Raw genomic sequence first — 21,589 nt, forward strand, 5'->3', positions numbered from 1 at the left:
CTGAAAATACTTTCCTATTTTAACGCCGAAAAGGTAACCGTGAATAATGAATTTATTAAGGATAGATTAGTCTTTTCCATGATTCTAAACGACTACTTTTTCATTCTCCTCTGTAAACTGGATTGGGATCACCACTTTTTTGAAATTTAAATTCACTTGCCAATGATACCCTTGACGTTATTTCAATTTCATAAATGCTGTATAGCTTTTTATCTACACTAATACGTCCTTGACGAGTGAAAGCTATAAATCCAGTCAAAGAAATATCAAATTAGAGTTACCACACCAAGATAAAATTATAAATTTATAAATGTACATAAATTATTGAGTAGTCTTCGCTAGTTAAAAAAATGATTTTTTAGGTTTAAATACGAATAATTGTATCCGTAAAACGTATATATGTTATTAACAATTTAAAAATACATTTTAATCCCCTCAAACTATTCAAGAAATTTATAAATGTCTAAATATATTGGGTAAGCTATGTATTGGCCACTCCATTTTGTTTCTGTTCATGTTTTGGTCAATTTGTTTTGGTTTTATCATTTAACTCTCGGTTTCATTTTCTTTGATCATCAAACCATTAAATATATATTAATGTGTTTTTTTGGATAAATTTATTGAAAGATCATCTCACTTTTCTCTTAAACTTAGATGTTGAGACTTTATTTAATTTATCGGGATCAGAGTATTTTATTGTAAACTTAAACAACGAGGGGAATGAGCAAAGAAAGAAAAACAATATATCTAGATTTTACAATAAGTAAATGATAAAAATTACATAATACACCTAGAAAAGGTTGAAACTTTGATTTGCGTTTTTGGATTTATAGATGGTTTTGAGGAAAAAAAACCAAAAAGAAGAAATATGAGAGAAAAGATAACATTTTTAATACCAACCGTGTTATAAATAATGGATGTTGACAGTTAAACGACGGTAAAGATCATTCCAACCGTGAAGAATAAATTAACAATGTGATTGAGTGAAAAATAAATTCTGAATTTGAATGACGAGATAAAAAGTTTTAATGATTGAACGATTGAAATAAAAACAATGTGAAATTCACTAACTGTGTAGTTTATCAAATAAATGAATTGAAAAACTGAAAAAAGTAGAGCTTAAAACACTGTGATTTATTTATTACTCCGTTTTATTTTCATATAAAATATTTACTTCTAATAAAATCTTTTAATTTTAGACCTATAACTGCTCCGAAGACCTATTTTTTTTTTGAATTTTTAAAATCCAATAACTGTTATTGAAGAGATTTTGTGAACAGTGGCACAAAAGAAGAATGTTTTTGAATCGAGGTAATTAAGTGTACCAAGTAAAGAATAAAATGCTTTAAGCAAACAGTGGCATTATCGTAATTTCAGTAATATTGAAACCTCATTCTCTGCGTGGGTGGTACTGTCAACTTCGCGTGTGTGATTATCTACCCACTTTTTCTTCTTCTTCTTAGGTTCACTCTCCGTTTTGCATCCTTCGATGCTAAGTAGCTTAAAGTAGTCGCCTATCGCCCCCCTTCTCTCTCTCTCTCTCTCTCTCTCTCTCTAGGGTTTTTTTTTCTCCTTTTCTGTCTGTGAGCTCTCTGCTGTTTAAGCTGTTTCTATTTTGGCATATGATTTAGTAGCTTAAAATCTGCTTTCTACTGGCCTCTACTTCACTTTCTCTTCTCAGCTCTTTATTTTGCTCGATCTTCGGTTAGTGTTTTACTTTGCTCGAAACAGTTAATTTTCACTTGGTTTTACAGACTGTAGTGTCTTTTGCTTACAAGAGTGCATTTTCTTCTCTTTTGAATGCTTGATTTACTTGCTTTTGTTTTGTCGGCTTCTGAAAATATTGTGTTTTATTTTGCAGGGAAGTGATATTTTGGGCGGAAGTCGAGGGCAAATATGTCCTCGAGCAGGGGGTCAGATCAATCGCAGCCTGTGAGGCGGATCACACGGACACAGACTGCTGGTAACCTAGGAGAGACTGCTTTTGACAGTGAGGTGGTGCCATCTTCTCTTAGCGAGATTGCACCCATTCTCCGTGTTGCCAATGAGGTCGAATCAAGCAATCCCAGGGTGGCTTACCTCTGTAAGTTTTTGATTTAGTTTGCTTTCATACGTGATTATTGTTTTTATGTGATTTTTAATTAATGCTGTTATTTCTAGAAATTTTAAAGTATGTTTCTAGCTGTTAGTATAGTCTAGCCTTATTCTGGATAAACATTTTGTACGGCTGGACCGGATAAACATTATATTTTATTGTATATGACGGTGAAGATATACATAGGGCTGTGTCTTTTGACATGGTGGTGTACACTGTTTTCTACTTCATCGAGATAATTATTTTGAGTTAATTATTGTGTGCTACTGCTTTTATTAGCATCTCTGGCTACAGTCATATGTCTGGATAGTTCTTGGTTATTTCCAATTATATATTGCTTAAAAAATTGGATTTATGTGGTTCTAAATATTGTGATATTAAGAGATTATTTCGGAAAGAAAATTTTCTTCCCCGTGATATCTTATAAAATAAGTAGCACGAATTGGAACTCTGAACATATAACTTTTTGCTACTTTTTCTAATGTTGGAGTAATTTCACTCGGATTGTCAAGAAATAATATTGTTTTCTTGTCCACCATCCTCAAGATCTTAAAATCAAACTTTTCGGAGTGTCGCAATTTTGTGGATGCTTGCCAATCTCCCATACTTGGCTTTTCTTGGGGGCTGGTATCTGAAATTCCGACTTTCTTGGTTGTGACATGTTTTTCACTTTGATAATAAGCATATTTATATATCTGTCTATTTTCAGTGTTAGGCATCTTGGTATCTCTTATTTCATTTCATTCTTGCCCAAGATCTGCTTCTTGCTTCATCGTTACTTGCTGTGTGATTCTGTAATATTGTCTGCAGTCTTAAGTAGAATTTATGGTCTTCTTTGTAGGCCGATTCTATGCATTTGAGAAAGCTCACAGGTTGGATCCCACTTCTAGTGGACGTGGTGTCCGCCAATTTAAAACTGCACTCCTGCAACGTCTTGAAAGAGTGAGTAAACTTTTCTTAATCTAAAGGCTTTTCTTAGCGTATGCTTTAAAAGCCTTTGAAATGTAGAAATGGTTTTGGAAATTGGGTAATGCAGTGCGACAATAATGACATTGTCCATTAGCACTGAAGTTTAATAATCTGTGCACAAATAACGGATCATCTATTTACTATATATTTTTATGATTAAAGAATTTGTATTTTGTTAAACCTGTTGTTCTTGCTTGGAGTTGCCATAATGAAATTAAGCTGCTCTATACAGGAGGATAAGAAATGAATCAGAAGGGAACTGGGTCTGCACCCTTTTTTAACAATTTTTTTCCTGTCACAAGAGTTGTTATTTAGAACTTTGGAATTATTTAAAGCCAGTTCTAGGCTTTTGGCTTCTTTCTTGTGAATGTGATTTACCATTCTTTCAACTCATTTTTTTTTTGGAAATCATGCACGCTAGATGGATTTTCACAAATTTGTCCAACTGACTTTGAGCTTATTTCCTTGTTCAATTCCACCTGTATTAGAATTCCTCTTAGATTTATAAAATATTATCCCTTTCTTTTTCTCATGCGTGGGATGTGTGTGACATGTAAATTTGTTTTTCCTTTTTCCCTTTTCCTAATGAATTTTTATGCTTATTCATATTTTATGAAAACTGACATTATCTTTTACATAATTTTGCATCGGTTGCTCGATTGATATCCCCAAGGGTGATTATATTTTCGACATTTGTGACATGTGACCTAGCCTATGATAATACACATTGGCTGTTCATGACAAGTTGCATACAATTAAATAAGGGAATGTAATATCTGTTTAAAAGTAATACTGGGCTGGAATTTTCACATTAATTTATGTGATACTTATTTTAATAGTTTTAGGAAAGCATATTATTTTGTTGATCTTGTTAAGTTCTAATAAGTTACCGAGTTAGATTTATTAGAACTTCCTTGCATGTTTATGCTTCTAGTTCTCTGCATCGCTTCTCTGTTATTGGTCTAATGAGGAGATATGTTCTTGTTATTTCAGGAGAATGATCCAACACTACAGGGAAGGGTTAAGAAAAGTGATGCTCGTGAAATGCAAAGTTTTTATCAACACTACTACAAAAAATACATCCAGGCTTTGACAAATGCTGCTGATAAAGCTGATCGGTAGGTGATATCTTTAATATTTAAGTTACTTGGATGATTATTTTTGAAAACTGTTGTAGTTTGTTATTTGACGGTAAATATTTTGTTCCTTCTTAGGGCACAACTCACAAAAGCATACCAGACTGCAAATGTTCTCTTTGAGGTTTTAAAGGCTGTCAATTTGACACAATCTATTGAAGTTGATCGTGAGGTGAAATTCTCTTAGATATCTTGACCTGCTATCTCTTTTGATGGTGTCTTGTTTTATGTAGATGTCTTACACGGGACGAGATTAATTTACTATAAAATTAGGAACTTCTGATTTCAGATCTCTGTATGTGAAGGATATTATAATTATTAAGGTTTGTTGCAGATTTTGGAAGCTCAAGATAAAGTTGCAGAACAAACACAGATTTTTGGTCCCCTACAATATCCTTCCTCTTGATCCTGATAGTGCAAACCAGGCTATTATGCAATATCCTGAGGTATGCTTTGAATTTGTATATTTTCTGATAATCCGTTTTGAACTAACAATTTTCTTTTCCTTTTTTTCATATTTACCTTAATGCAGATCCAAGCAGCTGTTTATGCTCTTCGAAACACAAGGGGTCTACCTTGGCCAAATAATCACAAGAGAAAGAAAGATGAAGACATTCTTGATTGGCTTCAAGAAACGTTTGGGTTTCAGGTGAAAAATAAACAAAGAAGTACATTTTCTTTTGTCTTTTTGACAAGTGAATTTAGTGTTGTGTGCTCCCTTGTAAATATTTGAAATCTGATGGTAAAACATTGTTGAGAGTTGGTTCTATCTGCTTTTGGACCTATACTCATCTCAGTTGTTATCTATGCAGAAAGATAATGTAGCAAATCAAAGGGAACATCTGATCTTATTGCTTGCAAATGTCCACATACGGCGATTTCCAAAGCCTGATCAACAACCCAAGGTCTGCTTGTCAAATGTCAAGTTGATATTTTTTTCTTTGTGAGCATGAACTTTCTATCACAAATATAGAATGGTGATGGTTACTTCTATCCCCTTTTTATCTTATTGATTGCCTATTTCTTCTGCATCAATCCTTGAACTTTTACCGGGGTAAATTAGTATTATGGTGCTGCTGAGTTTGTTCAATAACCAAAAGGGCATTTTTAGTTCTATGTGTATGTATACATGCATTTTTTTCCTTTTCAATTTTTGGGACAAACATTTTTTGGTTAAATATTCTGGTTGTGGAAAGTGGACCCATACTAAACAACGTTAGATCTCTATTATAGTCCTTGTGTAGTTTCACTCTTGGCACTACTAAGCGAACAATATGGTTTCTCCTTGTCTGCCAAAATCTGTTATAAGTGCTGTTTGTAAATTGAAAGAATTCGACAATGAAAAGCATTAATATGAAAAATTAGAAGCACTGAATTTAAGTTATATATTTTTCTGTAAGCTATTGAAAATTGAATGTTCAAGCAGATTTTGTATTTGACCTATTATAGGTGATATAATTTATAGATATCTTTTTTTTGATCAAAAGTTCAAAGGGGAAAAAATATGGTTAAAAAGAACATTTAAGATTAATGTAGTTGACTGTAAAAATTTCCTTGAATAAAATTAACTTAATACATCAAGTAGTTTTTAGGTACTATAATTTTTTCTTCACTTTTTCATATTAAATCATTCATTAAATCATATCTAAAAATGAGATATAAAGTGCATTTAGACAATTGATTCTTTGAGAATTTTAATTTGCAAAGATTTATTGAAGTTGTAGTAATGAATTATTAACTATCACGGGAAAGCATAAAATTGCTAAATCCTTTGGACATAATTTACCTTCTTGAAGAGCAATGGTGCACATTCTTGATATGGGTCTGTTAAAAATGTTTTTGATTCTGTCTTGCTGAAATATGGTGCTTTTTTGCTGATAAAAACTGTTACTTCTTTTTCTTGCACAGTTGGATGACCATGCGCTGACAGAAGTGATGAAGAAACTTTTTAAGAATTACAAAAAGTGGTGCAAGTACTTGGATCGCAAAAGCAGTCTCTGGTAAGATGTTATGGTGTTTTAAGCAGTGAAATTAGCTTGGACTACATGGCATCTATGGAAGCTGTTACACTGCTTTGTAGGATATATTTCAAGGGAGATGCATGCTATGAAATAAGTTAATATCAAAATAAATAGTGTTCCAACATATCAGAGTGTACTCTCTGACTTTGGGAAAGGATGCACTTTTATTTTGTATATGCTTGTTTTATATCTCCCCTTTTGCTATTAAACCCTAGTTTTGAAGATTTTGAACTACATCTTGTTCTAAGGAATATATTTCCCATATTTTTCTCTTAATTCTTCTTGATGTTTAAATCTGCAGGTTGCCAACCATTCAGCAGGAAGTGCAACAGCGAAAATTATTATACATGGGTTTGTACCTTCTAATATGGGGTGAAGCTGCGAACTTGAGGTTCATGCCAGAATGCCTTTGCTACATCTATCATCATGTATGCTCTAAACACTTAATTTTTCTCATAAATGTGCCTACTCATGTATTTTACTTTTATGGTTTGAGCCTTACGAGATAAGGCTCGTGTTTCTTTTGGTCCAACTTCTCGTTCCTGTATTATTAGCATTATTTAGGTTGACTTCTATAAGGAAAAAAATAGCAAGTGATACAAAGGTTGTTCTAAGAGTCTTTCTGTTTTTTATTTATAAGAAATCTTGTTTTTATGGAATTACACATCCCTTGCATATCTTCACGGGTGTCTTGGATGGGTGACGTTAAAATTAGAATAGGTCATCCTTTGATAGTATCCCATTTTTCTTTTTGCTATTGACAAGAGATTATCTAACTTGATGTTTGATTGAGGCTGACCAATTGTTAGTTCATTGCAACCAAAAATGGTAATATGCTTTTGGGGTTTTGAATTGCATCTGGTGCTAATTGCTGCTATTTTGAATGATGATTGCTGATAAGTTTATACATTTGTAAAATTGGCTAAAGTCATCATGCTACACTCAAGTTTTCATGTCTAAATTGATAGGCCTGGCTCGGTCTTGGCTCTTAAAATGGAAGGTTTAGTATATGTAACCTAGCCATCACTATGGACACCTCGACATGTACCTTGTCAATGTTAATGAAGTAGAAGTATTTTGAATTGGCTTTAGTGCTTATTCATTATTGTAAACTTAGCCTTGTAATATGTTGCCATAGTGGCGTTTTCAATGTTGTTTCTTCTACTTGTGTTAGGCTGAAGTTATGTAATATCTGTATAGTGAGTAGTGTTTCTAGCAATAATGTCTTTTGATAGTTGCTTTCATGGATCAATTTTGCTTTAGTAGATGGTAAATGCATTTTTCTTTGTTTTCTGTAGATGGCATTTGAACTTTATGGTATGCTAGCTGGGAATGTCAGTCCACTGACGGGGGAAAATGTCCAGCCAGCCTATGTAGGTGAGGAGGAAGCTTTTCTGAAGAAAGTCGTTACACCTATCTATAAAGTTATTCGGAAGGTATCATATGCAATTCCGATCCACTTTTGCATCCATTTCTCTCCCTCCCTCTCTCTCTCTCTCTGTATGTGCCATTTAAATAAAAAACACGATGCTGTTGGAGAATTGATCTTCCAGACTCAAACAATTGACTTCCACTGTAGGAAGCTGAAAGGAGTAAACGAGGGAAATCGAAGCATTCACAATGGAGAAATTATGATGATTTAAATGAATACTTCTGGTATGGATATTTAATATAATTTGATCTTTCCACTTTGTACTCAAGTGATTTATTTAACTTTATTTTACTGTAGGTCTGTTGATTGCTTCCGATTGGGTTGGCCAATGCGTACGGATGCTGATTTCTTTTGTCGAGCAGATAAAACTGAAGATGAAGTTGAACAACTTATCAAGGAAAATGGGGTAAGCATGTTTTTGGATCTCTAGTTTCGGACCTCAAAACTGACCTTGCATTTGTTAAACAAAAGAAAAATGTTCTTTTGGGAATGAAGAGTTTGTTATATCTATGTTTCTCTTCTCTTGCATCTAGTGGGTTTGGATAACTAAATCTAGTGTGGCAATTCAAGTAATTTTGCAAATTGTCCTATTGTTGGTTCTAACTTGCATGTTTTGAATTTTCTTAATTTACTTAAGACATTGACTTTGTAGCGGGCATGGGAGTTGAATAGATGTCAGTTTCCTTTTGGTAATGAGCCTCAAATGTTCTGTTTGCTGTTTCCTATAATGATATAAAAGTCGGTCTTTTGTTGGTAAGGATTAAGGGAATTGGAGTATGCAGTTGTAACTCCAACTAACTGAAGAGATTTGGAACTTGTCCAAATCTATTGTGACAGTTAAAGTGATTTAGCAAATTGTCCTATTGTTGGTCCTAGCTTGCATGTTTCGTATTTGCTTAATTTACTTGAGTCATTGACTTTGTGCCTGACATTAAGTTGAAGAAATGTCAATCTCCTGTTTTTAATGAATCCCTATTGCTCTGTTGCCTATAATAGTATACAAGTCAGTCTTTTGATGGCAAGTTTTAAGGGAATTGGAGTATGTAGTTGTAACTCCAACCGACTTGAGATTTGGACGTTGTGTTGGTTACTGAAAACAAGTTGGAAGGTAGCAATAAAAGGGGACCTGCCTAATTGTTCTATACGAAGAATGATTTCTCTTATAATATTTCCTGACTTTGTGGCTTATGTGTAGGAGAACAAGCCACTACCTACTAGGGACCGGTGGGTGGGGAAAGTTAACTTTGTTGAGATACGCTCGTTCTGGCATGTTTTTAGAAGCTTTGATCGAATGTGGAGTTTTTTCATTCTCTGCTTGCAGGTAGAACTTGCCTCTTGCAAATGATTTCTTCCTTTCGAGTAATTTTTGGCATGGTGTTGAATTGATAGTGCCTGATTTGTGCAAGGTCATGATCATTGTTGCTTGGAATGGCACTGGTCAACCCAGTTCCATCTTTAGGGGTGATGTGTTCAAGAAAGTATTGTCCGTCTTTATTACTGCTGCTATATTAAAGCTTGGCCAAGGTGAGTGAATCCAGTAAATTCTGCTTAGTGTCTATCATTACAATTTTAGTTATTGGCAATACAAGCTTTCCTGATTAAGTGGAACAACCTTTTTAAAAGGTAGGGAAACAATTACTATGATAATAAAATGAACAGAAATTGTACTGTTCTTTCTGAATAGAAGAAAAACACAAACGACCCAAATCCATAAAGTCGAAACTCGAACCAATGTCAAATTCAAATCGGGTCAACCCATAATATTAAATGGGATCAATCCGTAAAATCAAACTAGGTCAACTCATATAGATCTGGGTCAACTTATATCGAATTAAATCAACCCATAAGTCAAACTGGGTTACTAAAAAATATTATACAGCTTGTTTATATTATGGTTTCTAAGAAAGTTATAATCCTAGCCCTAAAGATAACTAATAATCCTAGTCCTAGATTGAAACCCTAAAATATCTTTTAATGTTAGCCTTCCATAATGTCATAATTAGTATATATTACTGAAGTAAAAAAAACTGGAGCTCCTGCATAAGATCTATTGCAAGGAAACAACATATAATTATTGTTAGGAAACAATAAAGATATCTTGTAATGTTAGTCGTCCATAATGTCATAATTAATAAATATTACTGAAGTAAAAAAACTGGAGCTCCTGCATAAGAAGATCTCTTGCAAGATAACAGCATATAATTATTGTTAGGAAACACTTCTAGTAAGTAGATTTGAGAAAGTCTTTGGAGGGCAGATGTATATATTTTTTCTATATGCTGAATTGTTAAAATAGACCACAATTTCTTGGTTGTATAATGAAACTCCTTGGTTATAGTATTGTAGATAACATATCATTCTTGCACTTTGTGGTTAACCTTATGTCGTGAACAATGCACTTTGTGGGTTGACCATTTCCATTTTTTCCATCATCTATGACTGTTCATCTGTTATATATACTGTTGATTAATGGATGCCTCCGATTTAAGGTGCCAAATACTATTGAGGCTATTTTCAAGTGCCAATTACTAGGGAGATTTTTTTAGAAAGTGTGGTGTTTTAATCTGCATGCTCGTGTATCAGTTAAGTTGGAATTTTCTCTTGTTTCAAGTGCCAATAATAATACGACTGTTCTTCATCTGTTAAATAATGTTGATTAATGGATGCCTCCAATTTAAGTTGCCAAATACTATTGAGGCTGTTTTCAAGTCCCAATTACTAGGGAGATTTTTTTAGAAAGTGGTGTTTTAATTCGCTTGCTCGTGTATCAGTTAAGTTGGAATTTTCTCTCAGCAAGTCTCTTGTTTCTCTGGGTATATGTTTATATATTTAATGTTTATTTGAACTTGATAATGAAGCATTTGCATGTTATGGGAATGTGAAAACCTTTTCATATTATTGCATGTCAGCTATGTTGAAGTTTTTACTGAAATTTATTTAATATTTTGCAGCTTTCCTTGATGTAATCCTTAGTTGGAAAGCGCAGCAGAGCATGTCATTTCATGTTAAGTTAAGATACATATTGAAAGTTGTTTCAGCAGCTGCGTGGGTGATTGTTCTGCCGGTTACTTATGCTTATACATCAGACAATCCTTCAGGAATTGCACGAACCATCCAAGGCTGGTTTGGGGGCAGTACCTCAGGTTCACCTTCCTTGTTCATTTTAGCTGTTGTGATTTACTTGTCACCAAATATGCTAGCTGCGGTGTTGTTTCTTTTTCCTTTCATCCGTCGATTCCTTGAAAGTTCACACTACAAGATTGTGATGCTTATGATGTGGTGGTCACAGGTAGAGATAACTTCTTTTATATCTTCTTCGTCTTCCAATTTGTTTCGTCTCTGGTTCACTTCACTTATTACTTTTTTGAATCTTTTAGCCCCGTCTCTATGTTGGTAGGGGTATGCATGAGAGCACATTTTCTCTCTTCAAGTAAGTAAACGTTTGTAGGATCTACCTATTTGCTTTTGTGATAACCACTTGAAATATTTGATTTCTATTTGCTTTTGAACTTTTCAGGTATACAATGTTTTGGGTCCTACTTATCATCACTAAGTTGGCTTTCAGTTATTATATTGAGGTGTGGTTACCATTCATTTCATCTTGAATTGTCTCACTCACAATACTTTATTTTTCTCTTTGCACTTGCCACTAAATTATATTAAGTTTGTCTCTTGTTTTAATTACTAAAAGATCTTTTCCACCTAACTTTGATCAGCATGACAGATTTGATATGTTTTCAGAGACTGAATAATCTCACTTCTTCCGTTCATGTTTATAGATAAAACCTTTAGTTGGCCCCACAAAAGCTGTAATGGGTGTTCGGATAAGACATTTTCAATGGCATGAATTTTTCCCCCAAGGTAATGAACGTTAAAATATGTATCTCTTATTGTTTCCAGAGAAAAAAAGTTCATTTTTTAATTTTTTGTATTTGCAGCAAGGAACAACATTGGTGTTGTGATTGCTCTCTGGGCTCCAATCATTCTTGTATGGCTTATCTCATGTTCACGATTCATGCATGTTTTTCTGTCAATACTTGACTGCTTTAGTTTAAGGTCTAATTTGCTGATTTTATTTTCAAGGTCTATTTTATGGATACCCAGATTTGGTATGCAATATTCTCTACGATATTTGGAGGTATTTATGGTGCATTTCGACGCCTTGGAGAGGTTTGTTGAGCTCCTCATGTTTATTTGGTTATTGCCATTATTTTTATATTACCTTTTCCTAGAGCGCTCATTTTCTAATATTTTCAATAAATTGTCTTGACTTTGCCAAGCATTTTCATGAAGCAGGCATTTTCAATAATTTGTCAAACATAGAGCATCTTTCTGTTTTGTATACTTGATGAGAATTTGCAGTTTCTTTTTAAATAAGAGATAGTGAAAGTCCTTTCATTCTCTGCTTCTATATAATTATAATAGAATCTATATAGAGCCTACATCATCATCATCATCATCATTATTTTTGGGAATGCTTATATTGTTGTGATATTTTTGTTTATGAACTCCAGATTCGAACATTAGGAATGCTCAGATCTCGTTTTGAATCATTGCCTGGTGCTTTTAATGCCCGCTTAATTCCAGGGGATAAGGGTGAGAAAAAGAAAAGGGGATTTCGGGGTTTTTTCTCTCGCAGCTTTGGGCAGGTCAAACCTCATTAATATTATATGCTATAATCTTTGATCTTGCTGATTTTTGTGGCTTATACTTTCAATATAATACTGTTTTATTTTCTCAGCCACACTCTAATAAAGAGAAAGAGGCTGCGAAATTCGCTCAGTTGTGGAACAAAATAATCAGTAGTTTTCGGGAGGAGGATCTTATAAGCAATAAGTATTTACACTCTGTGCTTTATGTTATATGTTACATTATCATTTTCTTTCTATGTATTGAGTTTGCTTTATTTTAGGGAGATGAATCTGTTGCTTGTTCCCTATTGGGCAGACCGTTATTTAGAACAAATCCAGTGGCCTCCTTTTTTGCTTGCCAGCAAGGTTTGCGTCAACTTATTTTTCTCTGCTTATCTTGAGAGTTGAGTATCTTGATATTTTAGCTGTGAACTTTCGTGTAGATTCCAATAGCATTGGACATGGCCAAGGACAGTGATAGTAGGGATAAGGAGCTGCAAAAGAGAGTTGAAGCTGACCCTTACATGTTTTGTGCAATTCGTGAATGTTATGCTTCATTCAGAAGCATTATTAGGTTTTTGGTTGAAGGGCACCGTGAGAAAAAGTAAGCTCTCTTTAACTTGTTGACCAAAGAAACAAATCATATTTAGTCAAGCTGCCATTTTTACTTCTTTCATTTTGATTCATTCTGATGGGTTTGCAGGGTTATAGATGACATATTTTCCAAGGTTGACAAACGAATAGCAGATGGTAGTCTTATTAAGACTTACAAAATGAGTGCTCTTCCTAGCCTTAATGAACACGTTGTGAAGTTAATAAAACTTCTGGTAATATTCAAAAACTAACCTGGTTTAAGAAGATTTCATACCCATTGCATTTGGGTGTAGTAGGAAGTCCTAAAATAACTGCCTTGATTTCTGCAGTTGGAAAATAAGCCGGACGAAAGGGGTCAAGTGGTACTTTGTTTCCAGGACATGCTGGAAATTGCGACAAAGGACATAATGCCAGAGGAGGAATTCTCCAGGTTTGGCATCTTCATGTGATTGTTTCGAGCACATGTATGTCGTAGTGCTATAACTTACCATTATTTTATTTTATTTGATCTCTTTTCGTCTAAAGTTTGGAACATGGAGGGTATGCACATGATGGATTCTATGTAGATCCACATCAATTTGATCCAAAAAAGTTAGACCAGTTATTTGCATCTTCTGGAGCTATCAAATTTCCAATAAATCCTGTTACGGAAGCATGGAGGGAAAAGGTGAGCCATTGTTGGATTAAAGCTTTTACAGAATTCTCTGGAAAGTTTTTTTTCTTGTGCTTTTTTGAATGTTAAGTGTTCTTATCCTATATCAGTTGAGTATTAGGTTCCTTGTGGTTTTATATTAAATTTGGGCTCCACCTCTTGCCCATTAGTTTTAGGTTGGATGCTGAATATGGTATCAGTGCTTTATCAGATCCTTTCTGAGGGTGACAATCCTTGGTGAGGTTGTTTATGCGTAGGTTCCTGAGTATTAGATTCATGTGCGCCACACAAGGGGGAATATCCCACATTAAGTATTGGGTTCTCTATGCTGTGGTCTTATGTTAAATCCTCTTCACCTATTGACAATTGGTTTTAAGTTGGATACTTGATGCTTTCTTCTTTATCTTCTTCTCTTTGTAGATCAACCGGCTTTATTTATTACTTACCACAAAGGAATCTGCAATGGATGTGCCATCTAATTTGGAGGCTAGGAGGCGGATTTCTTTCTTCTCTAATTCTTTGTTTATGACATGCCTGATGCACCTAAAGTTCGCAATATGCTTTCGTTCTCGTAAGTTTTCTCCTAAATTCATTGTTTCTTTCTAATACTATTGTTTACACTTTCTCATATATCCGATTGATTTTTAACTAAAGAATATTTCACAATCTTTTTCATGTAATCATTGATTTATAATACGGTAATATTGTTATACAGTGTAGTAGCTGGGCAATTCTACCTTAGCAAAAAACAAATTGGTAAAATTAGGAAAGAAGAGAAGTTTATTCGATGTTTCTTCTTTAATTATGAACTTTTTTTTTGTAATAAATTAGACCTTGATATATCTAATATGGGGCCCAAAAGCCTGCATGATATTTAATTTATTTTTTAGGGGGAAGGCCAGTTCAATAGCTTGATATTGGGCCTTTCATTTGTTGTCCGAGTGTGCACTAAAGTAAGTTGTGACCTGGCGCACCCACCCAAATAGCAAAAAGACAATAAAGGAAAAAGTGAAAAACCAAGCTTTACTCTATCTGACCATTACACATCGAGGGAATGGAAGGATTTTGATCTATGTTTTTCATTTTTATTTTCTCGCATTACCTTTTTACCCTGTTCTTGTTTCGTTGCTATTACATGCGCCAACTGTTCTATAATAGCAATCAGTAGGTGTAGTAACACAAGGTCCTTTTGTTCCCTTCTCTTGACATAGATATTTTCTATTAAATCAAATCTGCATGTAGTGATGTAATTGCTTTAAAAATAAAAAACATCAAATAATGAAATTGACAAAATTGACAATTTAAGGACATAATAATTTTGCTTTAATTCCTGCCTTAAATAATGTATTTTCATGAAAAAAATGAATAGCATGCCTCTTTTTTTGCAGTGTTTTGACTCCTTACTACACAGAGGAAGTTCTCTTCTCCTTGCAAGAATTGGAAGAGCCAAATGAAGATGGTGTTTCCATTCTATTTTACTTGCAAAAAATCTTTCCAGGTTTTCACTTATACCCTGAAAATGTTAAAGCTTTGCACATTTGTTCTTCATTTGTGGCTGATTGCCGTTAATGATTTCCAGATGAATGGAATAACTTTCTTGAAAGGGCGGAAAGAAACAGTGAAGAAGAACTTAAAGAATCTCCCGAGTTAGAAGAAAAACTTCGTTTGTGGGCATCATATAGGGGGCAAACTTTAACAAGAACTGGTTCTCTCTCTCTCTCTGTGTGTGTGTGTGTACATGTGTGTGAGTGCGTGCGTGCATGTGCGTTCTTGCTTGCTTGGGCATCTGTGACATTGTTTGTGAATTGGTTTCCATTTTTCTAGACTAATAAATCATTATAAATGTCAGTTAGAGGTATGATGTACTATCGAGAGGCATTGGAACTTCAGGCATTCCTTGATATGGCCAAACATGAAGGTATATGTTTCTTTCCACTGAACTTCCAGTATATTTGATTGTGTGCTGCTTATCACTGATTAGTGGTACATCTTCATTACAAATTTGTCTGCTTGTATGATTGTTGGTATCTAAGATTTTTTCAAACTCACATTGTATTAATTTCATCCTGGTTAGATTTGATGGAAGGCTATAAGGCCATAGAATTAAGCACAGAGGATAGTAAAGAGAACAGATCACTGAAGGCACAGTGTGAAGCTGTAGCTGATATGAAATTTACATATGTGGTGTCTTGTCAACAATATGGCATTCAGAAGCGGTCTGGTAGTGAGCGTGCACAGGATATTCTCAGGCTTATGACAAAGTAAGCATGCTAATATTCTCAGGCTTATAACAAGCGGGCATATATTGAACAACATAATGGGTTTATTGGCAGATATCCATCGCTTCGTGTAGCATACATTGATGAGGTTGAACAGCGTAATGAGGATAGGTCGAAGAAGCTTAATGGCAAGGTTAATTATTTCTCCGTTCTGGTGAGGGCTGTGCCAAAATCTAGTGATTCTTCAGAGCCAGTGCAAAATCTAGATCAGGTAATGCATACTTTGGTTTCAATATTGTATGTTTCTACGAGTTATTTAAATGCTATTAGTTAAGAAGCTGTTTCAACATTTTGTTAGTGGGCCCCTTTGATAAATCACTAAGATCATGCCCATCTTTGAAAGAAATACAATATTGGCATTTAAATTGCATTTTGCCTGATTTTTCTTTGGTTTATCAAATATGGGTTAGATAACAGGTATTATCTTGTATGTATTTTCAATATACGTGCACTTCTAGTGTTATCTAAAAATGTCAAAGATGTGAAAAAGGACCTGCTTCAAAATATTGAACCCTGTTTTGCTTTCAGTATGCATTTTGTACTTGAACTTTCATGTTGGATGTTCCAAAATTCTTAGTTCAGTGCATGAAATAACATGATTGTTTAGTCTTGTTTTAGATATCCACTTCCAAACCGGATGTATATCACTTTCTCGGCATCCTAAAGTTTTTCATTTTTAAGGATGCTTTTATTGTGATCATTTCCATAAACAGGAAATTTATCGGATAAAGCTTCCTGGACCCGCTATCTTGGGTGAAGGGAAACCTGAAAACCAAAACCATGCTATTATCTTCACACGAGGAGAAGGCTTGCAGACAATAGATATGAACCAGGTTGCTAATTGTTGTGTTTTTACTAACCATGATTGTTCCTGCCTGCCTTCTATTATTTATTTTTTGCTAGTTCTCATAAGATAGAAGTATGTTTTCTATCTTGGAATGGATTGCCAAGGATAATTTCCTCTCTCTTTTCTGAATGGATCGCATAGGATAATTACATGGAAGAGGCCTTGAAAATGAGGAATTTGTTGCAAGAATTCCTCAAAAAGCATGATGGTGTAAGGTACCCATCAATACTTGGGCTCAGAGAACACATTTTTACTGGAAGGTAATCTGGCAGACTTTTTTTTTTATCTTACAACTATATCCTTTTTACATGGATTAATATTTTACTGTTTGGTGCAGTGTTTCTTCTCTTGCATGGTTCATGTCAAATCAGGAGACCAGTTTTGTCACTATTGGTCAGAGACTGTTAGCTAACCCTCTCAAGTAAGTTGTTATTGCTTTAAATCTTTTTCAGAGTTCTAATACTTTTATATTTGTTCAGTGGGTGGATGTTGGGATTTTAATCTCTTATTGAAAGATTACTATGCATTGAATTCTTAGATATGCTGGTTCCTTTGTAATTCATGATATAAGCTGTTGTGATTGTGATTAGTTTTTGAATTCGGATATTAGACAAGGTGTTAGATCCCATATTGTTTTTTTTTGCCTCTATTTTTTATTTGTTTTATATTCAAGTCCACATTGTAAGCCTATTTTTCATGTCATTAATGTTGAGCGGCCTACAGTAATTTTGTTCAATGGTATTATTGAAATTTGATCAAGTTTAGGAGTTGGTGTTGAGCCTACAAAAATGAGAAGTGTTGAATGGTAATATCTAACATGGATCAAGTTTGGGTGCTTGTTGTTAGGGTCTTTTCACTTATTAGTTTGTTCTGGGATTGATGATAACGATAAACATGGGCCTGACAAGAAATGCTCTTTTCATTCCATTCTGTTTTTTTTATTATATTCTCTGTCAACAATGCTATATCTCTTACGTACGAGTTTCCTGTTTTTACAGGGTTCGGTTCCATTATGGCCATCCAGATGTATTTGATAGGCTTTTTCACCTCACAAGAGGAGGTGTCAGTAAAGCATCCAGAGTAATTAATTTGAGTGAAGATATTTTTGCTGGTAGGAAGTCCTTGATTTTTTGTAACAATGTTTTATTTTTTTATCCCATCTTCAGTTTCTAACTCGTTTGATTTGATTGTGATTACAGGCTTCAATTCTACACTTCGCGAAGGCAATGTCACCCATCATGAATACATACAAGTTGGGAAGGGAAGGGATGTGGGTCTAAATCAGATATCTATGTTTGAGGCCAAAATAGCTAATGGCAATGGCGAGCAGACATTAAGTCGAGATATATACCGGCTTGGACATCGTTTTGACTTTTTCCGAATGCTGTCATGTTATTTCACTACAGTCGGTTTTTATTTTAGTACTCTGGTATTTCTTTTAACCTTTCCCTTTTAATTGTGGCTTTAAGATGTCATATAGACTTCAATAATAAGATGTCATGTGTATTCTTTGGCAGGTAACGGTGCTTACTGTCTATGTGTTCCTCTATGGGCGCCTCTATCTTGTACTAAGTGGCCTTGAACAAGAATTGAGTCAGGAACCAGCAATTCGTGATAATAAGCCTCTCCAAGTGGCTCTTGCTTCTCAATCTTTTGTTCAAATTGGACTTTTGATGGCATTACCCATGTTGATGGAAATTGGTTTGGAAAAGGGTTTCCGAACTGCATTGAGTGAATTCGTATTAATGCAACTGCAACTGGCACCTGTATTTTTCACATTTTCTCTTGGAACAAAAACCCACTATTATGGAAGGACATTGCTTCATGGAGGTGCTAAGTACAGGGCTACAGGCCGGGGGTTTGTGGTGTTTCATGCCAAGTTTGCTGATAATTACCGGCTTTATTCACGCAGCCATTTTGTCAAGGGTATTGAGATGATGATCTTGCTTATAGTGTACCAAATCTTTGGTCATACTTACAGAAGTACAATTGCTTATGTATTGATCACTGCTTCCATGTGGTTTATGGTGGGCACATGGCTTTTTGCTCCTTTCCTGTTCAATCCTTCTGGCTTTGAGTGGCAAAAGATTGTTGATGATTGGACTGATTGGAATAAGTGGATAAACAACAGAGGTGGTATAGGTGTACCATCAGAAAAAAGTTGGGAATCATGGTGGGAGGAAGAGCAAGAGCATCTTCAAGATTCTGGGAAGCGTGGTATTATTGCCGAGATATTGTTAGCTTTACGATTCTTTATCTACCAGTATGGGCTTGTCTATCACTTGCATGTTACAAGGGAAACCAAAAATTTTTTGGTATGTTTCTCTCTATTTCTATGGCCATTTCCACCCTAATTTTCATCTTTTACACATGGCCATTTTCATCCTCTTGTCACAGGTCTATGGTGCATCATGGTTGGTGATTGTTCTGATCTTGTTTGTAATGAAGGTAAGTGGCTAGTTGATAACTCCTTATCATCTGCCTGAAATTAGAGTAGGCATATCATCTGCCTGAAATTAGAGTAGGCATAATTGTTATTAACCATTTTGTTTTTCCTGTTAATATTCCTCTTAGATCAGTCAGCTTTATTGTTTAATTATTCTTTTGTTTGCTCTGTACAAGTTCATTTATCTAAATGAGAACTTTTTCAAGAAAATTGAATCAAGTTGTGCCTTTTTCTTTGGTAAACAGAGTCGGAATTGATTGTGTGGTGGTTTACTTGACCATGGTCAACTTCCGATAACAATACTGTTTAAAAGAAATTAATGAAATGCTCTAAAATATGGTTTATGATTATAAGTTGTTTTCAGCAATCAATGAACTGATGTAATCAGTTAAACCTCAATGATTTTTATGCTTTCAATGTTTCCGTAAAACTATTGATGGTCATGCGGATCTTATGATCTCTAATTTGGAAGTTGAACTGTACCATATCTCTTAATGATTTTTCTTCTTTTTTTGGTTTAGACTGTATCTGTTGGAAGGCGAAAGTTCAGTGCAAGTTATCAACTTGTTTTCCGGCTCATCAAGGGATTAATATTCTTGACATTTGTGTCCATTCTGGTTATTTTGATCACACTTGCAAAGATGACAGTTCAAGACATTATAGTCTGCATTTTTATCTTCATGCCTACGGGTTGGGGAATGCTTCTGGTAAGCATGCCTCGTCTGTCTTACAGTTTTACAATCACATGGCATTAGTCTCTTACATAGTTTGAACTTTAGCTCTCAAATGCACATTTTATATCTTGAAGCTCAAAAAATGATCTTACAACCACAGCTGATTTCCCAACAAAATTTGCCTTGCAAATTCGAATGCAAACGATTTGGTAATCCGTTCCGGGTTGCCTCACCTAAATGTTTCTTCAAACCTATAGTGATGTGCATCTAGAATTGTTCTGTTCCCTAGAAGATGACATAACCTAATCTGAATCATTTATAGTAATATCACTTTCATAATGGATGTTATTGCTGTTTTCATATGTAATTGTTCTGTTCCCTTGAAATTGACAACCTAATCTGAATCATTTCTGGTAATCACTTTCATAATGGATGTTATTACTGTTTTCGTATGTATCAGATTGCTCAGGCTTTGAGGCCTGTTGTTAAGAAAGCTGGTTTCTGGGGATCAGTTAGAACACTTGCTCGGGGATACGAGATTGTAATGGGCTTGCTTCTTTTCACTCCGGTCGCATTCCTGGCCTGGTTTCCTTTTGTCTCGGAGTTCCAGACTCGAATGCTTTTCAACCAAGCATTCAGCAGAGGTCTGCAGATTTCCCGTATTCTTGGTGGGCACCGTAAAGACCGAGCTTCTCGTCACAAGGAGTAATGATGGTATTGATCCTCGCTTGTATTCAATCTTGAAAATATTGCTAATTGTATGTCATGGTTATGGATGGAACAGTGGAGGGGCAATTTTGGTATTTGGAGTTGTTAAACTGTAGCCTGTGTTGTGTAAGCTAAACACTGATGGAAATTAGAATTGATGTTTATTGGGAGTTTGATATTGTTATATTGATTTTTTTTCTCATAAAAATATAGTTTTATTATTGTCTAGCTTCTCAATATTAAAGTTTAATTAATCCTACTATCCATACATAAGGTATACTTTATGGACAAAAAAGCTTAAGCAACAAGAAAACTCATACCTAAGATTTCTCACATTTAATTGTTTTCTTACACGCAGGCATCTAAATAAAGAGTTCTGTAAATCATTTTTAGTGAAACAAAGTTACCTGAAAATCCAGTTAATAAAAAATCGGGGCTTGGGCTTGTTAGCGGGTTTTACTCATTTTGGGTGAAGACAATACAAATTAGGGTGAATTAACTATTTAGCCATCCATTTATTCCTACATTTTTGTTTTGGTCACTCAATTGTTTTTTTAATTATCCATTTATTTTTGTTTTGTTTTTAATTAAATAACAATTGTATTTTTTAAAACTTACATATTCTATTAAATTAGTCATATTTTAAAATAATTAATTTTTTTTACATTTAACTAATCCTTTAGTTTGGTACAATATAAAATCTTAGAATCACTCTCAAATCTTGTTCGTCGTTGTCACATGCTTGCTTAGTTGCAATCATTGTCTGCTCAGTCGTCATCGCTGTCTCTCCAATGTCGGTTGTAGACCCTTTATTACACCGTTCAAGTTTTACAACTACTACTCACTCACACCCCTCGCGAGTTATTGAGTCAATTTTAAAAATTAGATTTTTAATGAACCAATACAAGATGGGGTCAATGTACATCAAGTGACTGCATGCCTGTAAACGAACCGAACGCACACGAACGGAGGTATATTCATGTTCGTTCATTTAATAAATAAACAAACATGAACATAAACAAACAATTTTTTTTGTTCATGTTCGTTTATTAATGAATATAACTTGTTCATGTTAGTTTATTTAATTAAACGAACACAAAATCTT

General features: G+C 34.5%; 1 protein-coding gene across 1 annotated transcript; it reads left to right on the forward strand.

Moving 5' to 3' along the window:
• The first annotated feature begins 1,489 nt into the window (after positions 1-1,489).
• On the forward strand, positions 1,490-20,660 carry LOC120177477 (callose synthase 3-like). Its single transcript, XM_039183612.1, is given in 45 exon segments — positions 1,490-1,704; positions 1,862-2,083; positions 2,937-3,037; positions 4,058-4,182; positions 4,279-4,372; positions 4,535-4,579; positions 4,581-4,646; positions 4,733-4,849; positions 5,013-5,105; positions 6,109-6,200; positions 6,523-6,649; positions 7,520-7,657; positions 7,801-7,877; positions 7,951-8,059; positions 8,849-8,974; positions 9,060-9,177; positions 10,605-10,942; positions 11,031-11,083; positions 11,171-11,231; positions 11,433-11,514; positions 11,592-11,641; positions 11,737-11,823; positions 12,168-12,302; positions 12,395-12,489; positions 12,566-12,650; positions 12,728-12,888; positions 12,988-13,111; positions 13,208-13,308; positions 13,404-13,545; positions 13,951-14,053; positions 14,056-14,101; positions 14,919-15,028; positions 15,110-15,235; positions 15,380-15,448; positions 15,605-15,791; positions 15,864-16,020; positions 16,523-16,642; positions 16,798-16,916; positions 16,994-17,077; positions 17,655-17,767; positions 17,856-18,085; positions 18,174-18,971; positions 19,054-19,104; positions 19,624-19,809; positions 20,237-20,660. Coding segments are annotated over 44 exon segments (5,877 nt in total). The 5' UTR covers positions 1,490-1,704; positions 1,862-1,896; the 3' UTR covers positions 20,486-20,660.
• The last annotated feature ends 929 nt before the right edge of the window (positions 20,661-21,589 follow it).

The sequence above is a fragment of the Hibiscus syriacus genome, unplaced genomic scaffold (genome assembly GCF_006381635.1).
Source record: "Hibiscus syriacus cultivar Baekdansim isolate YM2019G1 unplaced genomic scaffold, ASM638163v2 tig00112289_pilon, whole genome shotgun sequence".
NCBI lineage: Eukaryota > Viridiplantae > Streptophyta > Magnoliopsida > Malvales > Malvaceae > Hibiscus > Hibiscus syriacus.